Raw genomic sequence first — 13,040 nt, forward strand, 5'->3', positions numbered from 1 at the left:
TTCATCACCTGCAAGTGTTCAGCTTTCACTGTGTTGTGACAGCAATCATTGAGTGCCACATACTCAGTGGGAATGTCTTTGTCAACAAAAGAAGATTTAATAGAGTGACCAGGACTGTTTACCTTCCACTGATAACAGCCTCAGCATGGGCAGAGCTGGTGAAACCCTTGGTGGGACTCATCAGATGACTTTTAGGTGTCCCCAGTGCACACATCTCCATCTGAGCCACTTTTCTAGACTTTCTTTATATCAAATGGAGAAAAATAGGCACTTTTGAAGCATGATGTATCTCTTTCTCAGCTTGATGCCTAAAACAGCCCCTTGAATTGCACCCTTTTTCTCTCTGCTAACTCTAAAGGGAGTCTAAGCAATGTCCCAGGTTAGCTGAGATGAACTGCACACTATCCGTACCAGCTGTGTGGCCAGAGTCGCTCTGCTCATCACTGCAGCACTTGCAATGGAAAACCTCACAACATTTTAAATCTGGATACAAGGAAACCACATAAACCACACATCAAATCCGAAATGCAGGAACAAATATTGCAGGACACATTTAATTTCTGAAATTAGAAACACAGTCAGGATGATGGAGCTAATGGTGCATTGGATGAACTTAATGACTCCAGTTGAACAGAGTCCAGTATTAGGTGTCACGGGAAAGGAGTCTGCCTTGGCTCCCAGGCCATATTGCAGTGGCTTCTGCGGGAGAGGCAATGACAAAGTTCTCAACCAGTCCTTCAGTTTGGTGATATCCAGCCTGTGAAACCCAAGAAAGGGTAGATCTTTAAGAAGTACGGAACTTCTTTTCTTTGGAAATCACTTTAAGATATATCAGGTTCAACAACCAAAAAGCAGGCCCCCAGATCATTGCTACGCTGGAAATATTGCTGTGGAGTGGAGGGTTTTATTTGGTGGAAGAGGATGTGCGCGGGTGAGGGGATGTGTGTCGTGCAATGGTACAGCCCCACTTGCCCATCCTTGACCCCATCCATCAAGTTTTGGCATCCATACTCTGAGTCACAGTGTTTCCTGATTTAAACCCCAAAGTAGTCACCAAGAGGGAGGCCACTTACACGGGTACTAAGTCTGCACATACTACTAAGCTGTCCTTCCTCCCTGAATCTCAGCTTTCTCTCCAAGTAGCAGTGCAACAGCAGTTCCTTACCCACTCTAAACTACATGCAGCCCAGTTGAGAAGCCTGCCCTGCCAGGAACCACACAGACCTCAAGCATCACCTGCAGTACCTTCAACTGCAAAACTAACTCTCTTCCTCCCCAGAAGTCGATCTGAGAAGGTTCTTTGAAAAGCTGGAACAGCAGCACCTGAAGGAGGAGGAGGAGGGTGAGGAGGGAGGCCATGCACACCACATGCCTAGCCAGCCCCACCGCGAGAGGCCAGCTGTTATTTCAGTAGTGCCATAGTCTGCGGTGGAGGGGGGCGGTTGGATCTGTTACCATGTGCAATTGCACACAGAGACACAAACACTTTCTCCGGAACTCCGGCAAGGCTAATTTGCCTTCATCAAATTAACTCCTCTGCAGGGACGAGAGGAGAAAACTCACATATAGGGAGAAATTGCATTAGGTTTATCTACCGGACTTCATAAAGGAAAATCCCTCTCTAAGCAAAATTGTCTTTGTAGAGAGACAAGTGCTGCCGGAGGCAGTGCGGCTCCGACACGTCCGGCTCATCCCCTGCCTTCCCTCCCACACCATTGCCCACCACAGCTTCTCCATACCCTGCCCTGCGCCACCGAGGTTCCCACACATTTTCTCCTTCATTTCACTCTATTAAAGCACTAATTGATTGACCAGATCACGAGAACCCAGATCTGTCCCCTGGGATGCTGTTGCATTTGCAGTGACAACTGCAAACAAGATTACGGATGGGCAGTTTTTGCACAGCAAACCATTAAAGCATCAGCAGCCGTGCTGGGAGGACAAAACCACCGTCCCATCCCAGCCATGTCCTTCTGCTCTCCCATGTTCACAGCCAGCTATGAGACCCCTTTCACTTCCCTGAGCCCCCTCCCCAGACAGCACCACATACAATACCACACAGCTGGATGTGGCCCTTGCTCTATTTTTCCTGCATCCAGGGAACAAAATGCCCTTTGGTGCATGCTGCTGAGCTTGCTGGCCCAGGAGCACAGGGCTTTCTGCTGTCCCAGGCTGTCCCTGGCTATCCCTCCTTCCTCGCACAGGGGTGCTGCGGGACCTAGCTTTGTCTATACCCCCTCATCCACCAAAGCTCATAAACCCCAATGTATTCCTCCCTCTAGCAAAGGTATGTGGAAGCCTGGAGAGACGAAAAGGTTTTCCCAAGTCCAGAAAACATAAGCAGTTGCTGATCTGCTCCGTTTGCAGGACCTGCCTCCAAAATCCTCTGGCTATCTCCCCTCAAACTGCAGAGACATGTCTACGGTGGAAAAATGAGATCTCTCTGAGCAGCATCTTGCCAGCCTGAAGCACTGTGTTGGTATTCTGGCCTTCTTGCTCCTGCAACGCAGCCTTATTTACCCCAAACCAACCAGCCTCCTCCTGAACACCAGTGAAATATACTGGGCAATATCTAATGCAAGGAATGGGCACCGTGTCTGAGCAGATGATACATCCCTTCCTGCAAGACAAAGCTTCCGGATATCCTCGCACAGGCAATGCATCAGTGCTGGCGGGAATGATGTTCCCTGCAGCTTCCATGTGCACACAGTAAAGAGGGAAAAAAGTAGCAGGCGGCATTTTGCCTCTCAAATGATCACCATACAAAGTATTGACTTTTCAAAATAATCTCATCAGTGCTGCTGGGTACAGAATTTATTCAGATCCAATGCAGATGCAGCCCTGTTGTTTAACCATTCAAACTCAATCTGACTTCAAAAAGCATTTTAGCCAAAACAGAGGGGTTTATTTTAATTAAAAGCCTATAATCCAAGATTATTGTTACCTCTGTTCCTGTTGATTACCCCCACAGACTGGAGATCCTCTACACTACGTCCTGTGCAAACTATTTAACACTTGCACTTGAGGGTCTTTGCACTTAGAAACAATCTGGGTGAAAACTGTAAATGAATATGAAATCCCAGTTTCTCCCCTCTCTTTTCATCCATCCCTCTGGCTCAGAATGGCAGGGCACAGTGGACAGAGTCTGTTTGCCAAAAAAATGAGCTAATATTTACTGGTAGCAATGTTTGTCTTTTCTGTAATGCTCTTGATCTAAATCGCTTTACAGACCTGAGTGGCCATGCATTGGAAATGCCTCAGAACTCACTTGTACAAAACACAGCCCTCAGTGCGCAACTGGAACCAGACTCCTATTCCCTGAGCTCTGGAAAAACAAATTCTCATGCCTGAAAATTGATCAAATCGTATCTCTCTGACCATGAAATGGTTACCGCATCACTGCAAAAGCGCTGTTGGATGCGCTGAAGAAAACCAGCCTCAGGACAGTAAGAGTGAGCACCAGCAGGAGCAGCTCAGAGAAGGTGGGCAGAGGAAGGCAACTGATGGGTGGCCACTCTTTAAAAAATACAGAGGGAAAAAGATGGAGAGAGAAGGGGGTAGACACCTTGCAAGAAAACATGGGAGGTCCAACACCCCTGCACAGGGCTCACCTCTTCCCACTGGCTTCCAAAACAGGGTTCAATAGGTACTCCCAAAATCTCATCTATGCTCTTTTTTTCTTCACATTTTGTTTTGAATAAATGCAGATCCTGTGGAAGTAGCCAAGTGGGATGTTTGCATCATTGCTGCAAGCTTGCCATAGCGGGTCTGCCCCAAACCAGGGAGAACGGCGCTTCACGGGGTGCTTCCAGCCTTCAAACTCCTCCTGACCGTGATCCTGCACACTGAGGACTGGCTAATGGTTACCAGGCAGCTGTGTATTTAAGAAAAAATATTTAAGACCGTTTAAGACCATCTTAAAAATTTAAGAGAGTTAAAGATATCTGTGCATGGGTATATGTTACTTCCATTTGCACACAGTTGGCATGAGAGTGGGAAAAACATTTGGAAACAGAGCAGGAGGCACCTGGGGATGTTCTGCACAAAACGGTGCTTGGTGCGTGCTGCATCTCACTTGGGAAAGACAGACTTTCTCAGATGGAGGAGAGCCCATGTTTCCTCAGCTCTACTGATATAGTTCATCTATATTGAGTTGGCCTGAAATAGTATTTGCAGGGATGATTTTTCCCTACCCCTAAATACCTCCTGGCCCACTGAGGGATCACGGAGAGCCATTCTAACTGGAGCAGAACTGATCGCTGCTACCTGAAAAGCAAGAGTCAGCCATCTTAAACACACACTGGTACGACTCAATTTAAAGCCCACATGGGAAATCAAGGAAGGAAGATACATCTGAGAGACTCTCCGTGTCTCTACTACCTGCCAATGCTCAGGTCTTGGCCGAATCCTGTTTCTCGCGGGCTGACCATCGCTCTTTAGGCAACACGTGTGGTAGGAGGGATGCATCCTTTCCCTGTTATTTCAAGCCTGCCTCTTCCACGCATGATCCCGCTCTCTCCTCCCTATTCTTCCACTGCTTCTACCCCCTCCCCATCTCCTGCAGCCCCACTGCTGTTGTTGTAAGATCCTTCCCCTCTGCAGCTTCTGCCATCTGGAACCGCCTTCCTGTATCCCACCAACTCACCCCCAGCTTCATCTGCAAATGCATCTCCAGGCCCTCGCCTGTTCCTTTGAATTCCTCTCTCCTTCTGCTGCTGTTTATTATTTAACTCTGTCATTGCATTATTTAAAGTGTTATTAAGGCACGCTTGGAACGCAGTCTGCACAAAGTGCCACGGTATAGAAAGCTGGACCCTCGGCAAAAATACCCAGAGAGCCAAAATCGTGACAGTTGGAGGGAAGCCGTTTGGATGGAAGAGGGGAAGGCACTTTCTGGATGCCAACTTGGATTTTCTCTCCCCTTGGGACTGATATAAGAGACTTTTCAAGATGCCTTTTGCTGCCTGCAGCTTTGGGGTGAGGTTTCATGGTAGCACTGCCCGGCCAGCTGACACCGAGGCAGAGTTGTCCCTCCTTGTCCCACCCTCGCTGCCCTTGTCATCTAGCACCAGTCACAATCACAGGCTTGTGGGCACCATCCCCTCCTTAAAATCACTCCCTGGGGAAGACTGCAGGGTGAAGTGTTCCATCAGCAACCCAAATTCATCCCCCCCTCCCCGCCATTCCTGTCCAGCAAACGTGAAAAATGCACGGCAAGGGAATATGGGAAACTCAGCCAGGCACCGATTCTGAAAAGGGCTGCGTTTCAAATCACATCTAATCCCACAGGAGAAAATGCAGATGCATAAATGCTTTGCTTAAACATGAGGTGACTTACGACCCTGCAGACAGTGTGGGTAAAGCCAGGTAGGAATGGGCAAAGGGAACCTGTTCCCTGAATGGCACTTCTCTACATGGGTTTTTTCCTTGCTTTTTCTTTGGGAAAAAGCAGCAAAATTATTGCATTCTTCATAAGCTCTCCTACCCCAGGAGAAATGAAATGTGAGATGAAGCCTTCTCTTCAAGGGCTTTGAAATCCAGGAAAGTGCTATGTAAAGAGATGTATTTTTACCCTTACAAGTAAAAGACCATAAACATTTTTTTCCAAGGCCCTGGAGCACTTGTGCAATTCAGTCAAAGCTTTGCTGCCTGCGGACAGCCCCCAGGGCTGTCCCTTCCAACTGTGGGGCTGGTTACCCAAAGTCTCTGCACTCTTTTCACTCGTCACACCGCAGCCGGGGCGGGGGGGGCACAGGGGCCGTGTTCCCTGCTGCATGAAAGAGCAAGATGAAAGCAGAGTCCAGGAGTCCTGCTGCTCTAAAACCAGAGCACACGTCCTCCCTTCCTCGCAGAGCCCTGAGCAAAGCCACTGCAGGCATTTGCACAGGCTGAAGGGTCACTAAATGGCAGCGGGTTTACCATGAGCTGAAATTTAGGGAGGGCTCCAGACTTCTCTGCTTCCCCATCAAAGACATCAGCTCATGAACTTGATTTTCCCAACGGGTATTTTTGCTTCTGGAATGGCTTTGGTGAGGCCAGCCTCGCCACAGGGGCTGAAAGGCACCAATGGCTCAGTGGGATGAGCTGGTGCTTCCTCCTCTCCCCGTTCCTCATGCGCTGGGATGAGGCTCACAAGATGCAATGAAGGCAATAAAACATCTGTGGCTGCCATAGTCCTGCCCTTCATGGTGTGAGTTTAGCTCTTCATCCCCCCGGATACGTTACAAACAACTGCAGCTTCCCCAACGCCAAACTCTGGCTTTGACGATTGAGTACGGGAATCCAGACCAGAATTTCCAGGGTTATTTCTATCACATGCCAGGAGGCCAGGAACAAGTTTTTAAAAGACTTTTAAAAGACTTTTACAAAACTCCACCCAATTCAGTCTGGACAGTGCTGGAGAGTAGTAAAATAAGACAGAAATGCCTGTATCCAGGTTTCTCTTTTGATTCACATAAACTTGGTAACAGCCAAAGTTTATTAGCAAGCAAAGGCTGTTGGATGGTCAATGAAGTGAGGAGTAATCTCACAGGAAGCCACACATTTAATCCATTGGCAAGAAATATGCAGCACTGCATTTTGACAGATTTTTAATCCCTGCTATAACAGCCTGGACTGGCCTTGCTTTTCCAGGAAGGTCTAACGCTGTTTAAAATCACACTGCACGACAGACGTAAGGCAGCTCCTGCTGCCAGAACTGCCTCCCCTCTGATGTCTGAAACCGACAGGACCAAACCTCCCCAGGGCAGCACCACGGGTAAAACTTGCACCAGCACAACATAGTTATCCTCAGCCTTGGACCTGAATTAACCACAGAAGCACCGATCTGATGTGACCTGCATAGCAAACCTCACTCTGCTTGGAGGATCCCTCCGCCACAGCCAAGGGATGCTGAATAGTGACACGTTTCAGAGAGCTGCCACACAGGTTCAAGGTTCCCAACTCAAAATATTCATTGAGAAAAATGTTTTTCTCTTCCTAAACTCAATTCCAAAATACTCCCAAACATGTTACACAAATAACTGGCTTTGTTGTCTTCAACTGCAGTTCATCTGCAGTAAGTGCTTTCCTTTCCTCTTGCACAGGTTTTAGATGAAGCGGGTCCTTCCGGCAACGTGGGATGGTCTTACACAGCACACGGTGAGATGGACCCCAGCAGCCTTTACACAAATATTCATGCTTAGTAAAACATGCTATGTTCCCTAAAAAATCACTTCTGGAAGCTATTGATAGTTGGCCAAAGTTGCATTTTAAAAAATGACCACTTACCTGCCAGAATATGCTGTCTATTGTATTTCCCAGAAAGCCATCTCTGCCTTCCGATGATACCAGCTTAGGTCCCAGAATAGTCATAAATTCATCAAAATCAACCTGGCCATCCCCTGGAACGAAAGAAAAAGATCAATGTGCCACTTAGTGCCAATGTCCAATATGATGCTCTGGATCTGCTGCATATCATGGACACATACACCAGCTATGGCACCTGGTACATCAACTTCACAAACCCAAATTTTTTGTTATACCAGTGAACAGCCCATGTTGTGACCTAACCACACCTGAAGACAGGACCAGGCAATGCATAAATAGTGATGAAGAGGTCCGTTCCCCAGCCCTGGAGAGTTTGTAGGCAAGTCACTCCTCAAGAAACCAACATTGGCAGGAGGACAGCAGCCATTAGCACGGTCATGGCTCTTCCTCTCTACAGAGCCGCTGAACAGTCAGGTCTTTGCAAAGCTTTTACGGGGCCAACCACATCCTCCAGAGGAAGGGAGTATGCGCAGAGGGAAGCACCAGGCTATTGTGAATCCGCAAGGCATTTCATTTCAGCTTTCCATCCGCATCTGTCTCTTAAAAGCCTTGTGTGCTCAGCATGCAGAGCAGGCGGTGTAGATCCAGCTTCAGTGCCATCAGTGGGAAGACGAGACTGCTCCTGCCATCCATGAACTGAGCCCATGCAGTCCCCAGCTCCTGCAGTATATTGTATGTTTTGTAAATGAGGCATGTGGCTGTTTGAAGCATATCTGAGCATTGCATCAAATATTACTTTTCCCTCAGAGAACTTCTGCGATGCTTAATGAAAATGGCAGAAGAAGGAAATTCATGCCTGTTGAAGGATCTTAAAAATACCTGCTTCTCTGAACAGGGTAGTTCAATGTCTGTATGCCTCTCCTTTGTCTATCAGTCCCTAGACTTATCCTCCTACATATTATTAGACCAGTTGATATGGGTGGCTATGTTAGCCCTTCTTCAAGTCTGGAAACAGAATCAGCAACTGTAAGACATTTCGGCTGTTTTTTATTCAAATTCAGCTGGAACTGACTGCATCCACCTTTCCATGTAGTTGCTGTTGCTAAATTATTAGGTGTAAGGAGTGTCTAAAACCATCAGACTAAAGCAGATCAATGCAAGGGCTACTATTAAAATGTCACTATTGACTGCAGTACCTGCAGCAGCCCTGCGTGACAGCTTTACCACGTGCATGCTGCTGCTATCTCTCCTTTTTATTATATTTCATGTGCTTGATCTGAGCATATGCACCACTGATTGAAATCTCTCCGTGTCCTTATCTTCACAGAAACACAATGTGAAAATAAGCAGAGTCAAAATGCTCGTTTGCCAGAATAGTGATCTCTACTCACTAGGCTCTGCCTATAATTTCGTGAAGACGAGTGAATATCCCGGGGTGAGCCAGTGACAGGGGCTCTGAAAGGAAACCCGGCAGGGATTCATAATAGCTTTGATCCCGTAACGTGCAAGAAAACTCCATCCAACTGCTAAAGCTGCTCACACCTTCAGGGCTCAGCACATGCTGAAGGGCTTTGCAGGGCTGGAGCGGGCTGAGCGCTTGCAAGATGGAGCTACTTTCTGGGACAGCTTATTAAGCAGAAAAGGAAAGGTGTGGGCACCCCATCACTTGGACAGTCATTCTTTAAAACATTTATGGGCTACAAGAAAATGTGTTCCTGCTGCTTCCCCATGGGAGGCATCAGTTTATGTCATCAAGTCAGATTGTATCAGTCACAGCACGTTGGATCACGTTGGGGAAGGTAATGCAAGGTGACAGTGGATTCGGGGTGATTTACATTGCAGCACATCACTTCAAGGGAAAGGCAGTAACAAAACCATACACTAAGATGCAAATTGGGTTAAAGAAATTAGCCAGATTAGCAAGAAAACAATTTGCATTTTAAAGAGATTCTAGTACCTGCCTGTGCATATATTTGGTCTACCCATATGCAACCCCAAAATATTGAGTTATTCAATTTGCATTTTCTACAGTGTCCTTTCATCCACAGAGGAGAGGCAGGACTTAGTCCTACACATGACTCATGAGAAAGCGTGTGCCAGCACTCCTGGGCTCTGTGTCTGACTCAGAACAAGACTTTGGGCAAACCCTTGCTCATGACTTCCCCGTGCCTTTGCCAGGGATCATAACTAACTTCACAGGGTTTAATTATCAGCTTAATTATAGCGTTTTCCACAACCTCAGAAGAAAGATGCTATTACAAAATGCATTATCCCCTTATTGACTGCTTTTTCAATTAAAACTGTTAACTAGCAAGGAAACTAGACCACGAAACATTTTGCCTGGTAGAAATACCCCTTTAACATTTGTCTTTAGCTGCAGAAAACAAACCTTCCTGCCATCAGGATCTCAGGACACTGCAGCATCATAATATCAAGAGAGAGAACTCACAATTTTGGCTGAAAATTCCTTTTACAGTATTCAACAGCCAGGAGAAAACTATTATAAGAAACAACACATAGGCTCCCAGACGCACCCAGTACAACTCCACATGGTTACAAGGTGAAAATGCACAGGCTATAACCAGGTAGTGCCCAATACCCTGTAGGATCTACAAGCATTCAGGCCACCCAGCAGACCCTGGGAGCACTCAGCTTGAAATTTGTGTTGGGTACAGCCAAAAGATGCCTTCCTTCTCCTCCTCTGAGCCATAGTCACATACACAGCGTGCTACAAGCTGATGTGTGATGTATACATCAAACATCTGTTCAAGAATCTGCATTGGAGGCAAATCAAACACCACACATGTCCCCACGTTTGGCTTTGCTGTGCCTGCAGATGTGCTCCTCACCTGGGACTAGTTGATATTCAGAGCCAGTAACGTGCGGCTTATTCAGAAATAAACTTTTAGTTGGGTTTAAGGATAGGAAGAAGGGAGGAAAACGCCAGGCTGGAGCATGTGTGCAGTCTACGCTGCTCTTGCCTTCCCTTCCTCCTTTCCATGAGCAATCCAGCAAGCCCTGAACACCACTGCCATCAGCAGTGATCACACAGACCCAATCCCTCACCGTCCCCCCAGGGCCAATTTATACTGTGTGGTGTTCACATCCTCTCCCCCCACCTTCTGCCTCCAAGCTAACATTAACTCCTTTAGCAAGAACTCATCACACTGAAGGAAAGCCACCTTGTAAGTAGGGATGGGGCACAAGCAGGTGAAAAGCTACGGCCAAGATGGAGCGGGCTGTGCTCCCCATCCGGTGATGGTCACAGCTATCCTCCTCCCTCTGTTCCCACCAGATATAAATGCAAATGAGGTTTACAGACCCCAGCTATGCTGAAGCCCCTGATTGATGAAGGCACTCACACATTGCAGTAACTTATTTACAAACTGGGAGGGCAGGAAAACCTTGAGGCATGGCATTGGGGGTCAGCTGGGGCAGGGGAGGACCATCAGGTGGCAAGGTGGGTGCAGACCAGAGGGGTTCTGGGGTAGGATGTGATCCAGATGCCACCCCATCCCCAAATTATCACCTATCAGCCAAGGGATGGTCACTGCTTGTGTGGGTGATCTTAGCAACACACCAGAGCTGAGCTTAACCCCTGGTTTTAAACCACTCATTTATTTACTTACAGTTATGCCCTAACATTTTTCTTCCCTATAATGCTTCGAGTCCTGGCATTAATGTCAAAGAATAAGAAGGAGGTTAGCAACCATGTGGCTGAACCTCGCATGACTATGACTCAGAACATCACTGACCACATCATCGGAGACAAATCAGATCTGCTTATCATGACTAGTCCGTTAGCATCAGCTGGGTGCTAAGTGCTTCCAGATACCCACAAAGGTTTTCTCCCTGCAAGACACTGTCTCAGTTCTGACAAAAACCAGGCAAATGTGATAATAAAAAGGAATAGCAGTTAGATGCACTGTCAACAGCCCTGGGAGCAATTGTGTGAGCCTGGCTAATTGCTCCATCAAGGGAAGGAGGTTCCTGAAGGCACCCAGCAACATCTTTGGGTCCTCTGGGAACCTTTTCAGTGCCCTGTGACGACATATGGCCAGCACAGGGTCCTGGACCTGCCCAAGTCGCAATGCGCACTGCACACTCACTGGCTGCAGAAAGATCTAGGGGATACTTTCAGTTTGAAGAGCCCCAGCATCAATGTTTGCTGTGCTCTGAGCTCAGTTTGGCTCCACAGAGCTACAGAAGGGAATCATCGGGCCCCACATCATGTTCAACATCCACATATGCCAAGCACACCGAAGATGATGGAGTGGCAGCTAAGAGCAGCATGGAGCTGGGAAACCAAGCTCTTTTCCAGCTCTTCCAGGCACTGCAGCCAAAGGAAATTTGCTTTGGACATGACAGCCGCAAAGAAGGGGTGTCTGCACCTCTGAAAAATGACCATTAGCTCTTCTAAACCAATGGGATATGGAAAAGGGAAAAATACTAATAACTCAACATATCGAGGAGCCTGTAAAACTACCACTGCACTCCCAGGGAGCAAACTCTGGGTTGAACGTGTGTGTTGGGTGGACCCGAAGGAGCCTCCAGCACTTTTGAAGGGGGATTTACTCTCCTAAGCTATTTGTCTTCAAACCCAATTCATTCATATTGGGGCTGTGCTTCCAGATCCTCAGGCCAAAGAGGTTTCAAGGTGCTATCATTCACACTTGCTGGAGGTGCTGTGCTTCGCTGGTGCATCAGAGCTGAGCACAGAAAATCACAACCCTCTCTCTAAGCTGACAGATTTTCATCTCCTGCCCAAGAATTTTGTCTCCCCTCAGCCCCCTTGACTTCAAGGAAGGGGAGAAGGGAAGGTTGTACTTGCTGGAGGATGTTTAGCAGGAAACATGCAAATGTTTGAGGGGGCACCAAGGAGGGCAACTGCAGCACGAAATTCCCCAGCTACGCCCGTATGGCCTGAGCTCCGTCCTGCCTTTCTCCTGGTACATTTGTCCTGATCCCACGGGATCTGCCATCAGCAGTGCCTTGCCCAGACCGGACATGCCGTGCAGGGACAGCCCAGCGGGGCAGCGCAGCAGACCACCCCCCAAACCACGCAGGACCTGGAACAGGAGAGAGGGATCAGGCCGAGCCAGGACAGCAAATCCCCATGTCCCAGGTAGCAGCAGCCTGTACGTGAGCTCTTGCAAACTCTCCTTCCAGAGCTCCCCTTCTTCGAAGAAATAATTAAATGCTCAGACGAGCAGCAAGCATGAACCCATCTTGCCCTCCATCCCATGGGACAGCCCCAACCCTCAGCCTTCAGTCGACCTCTGTCTGTCCAAAAGTCTCCTGTTGGAGTGGCTCCTTTGGAGGATGTAATTAAATATTCATTGGGCTGGAGAAAGACAGAGGGGGAGAGGGAAAGAAAAAGAGGGGGAAAAACGTGCATCGCCTATATCCAGGGGCAGAACAGAGACTTACATCTGGTTTTCAGAGTCTTGTGCTTTAAACTGGGAGCCTGCATAACCTGGCCTGACTGCTTCCTAAATAAGTCTTTTTCGTGGCCGGTCTCAGGGTAATTGGGTTCTCCTTCCTCCTTAAAAGTTTCTTGTCTTGGCACTAAAATGAGGCACACATTTAAACAGAGATGAGGATCTGCTGTGTGTAGACTGATAAGTATTCACACTTTTTTTTTTCTCAAGTTTGACCTCCAGAGTGCAGCTAGGTGATATATTTAAAGTTAATGAGGTAGTCTTTTGCAGCTTGGGTCCCAGGCGCACACAACACTCCTGTTTATTTTTATTCTCTTAATAGCTAGCTGCAGTGACTCTCTGTCCCAGTCT

The 13,040-nt window shown here is 47.7% G+C and overlaps 1 protein-coding gene across 3 annotated transcripts in view; it reads right to left on the reverse strand.

Moving 5' to 3' along the window:
- CALN1 (calneuron 1) overlaps positions 1-13,040 on the reverse strand; it is a 125,575-nt gene that overhangs the window by 50,177 nt on the left and 62,358 nt on the right. For all 3 annotated transcript variants that reach the window (XM_075771554.1, XM_075771555.1, XM_075771553.1), the window contains exon 4: positions 7,270-7,382. In XM_075771554.1, the coding sequence (XP_075627669.1) occupies positions 7,270-7,382 (113 nt within the window). The remainder of the gene's footprint in view (positions 1-7,269; positions 7,383-13,040) is intronic.

The sequence above is a fragment of the Balearica regulorum genome, chromosome 19, assembly GCF_011004875.1.
Source record: "Balearica regulorum gibbericeps isolate bBalReg1 chromosome 19, bBalReg1.pri, whole genome shotgun sequence".
Classification (NCBI taxonomy): domain Eukaryota; kingdom Metazoa; phylum Chordata; class Aves; order Gruiformes; family Gruidae; genus Balearica; species Balearica regulorum.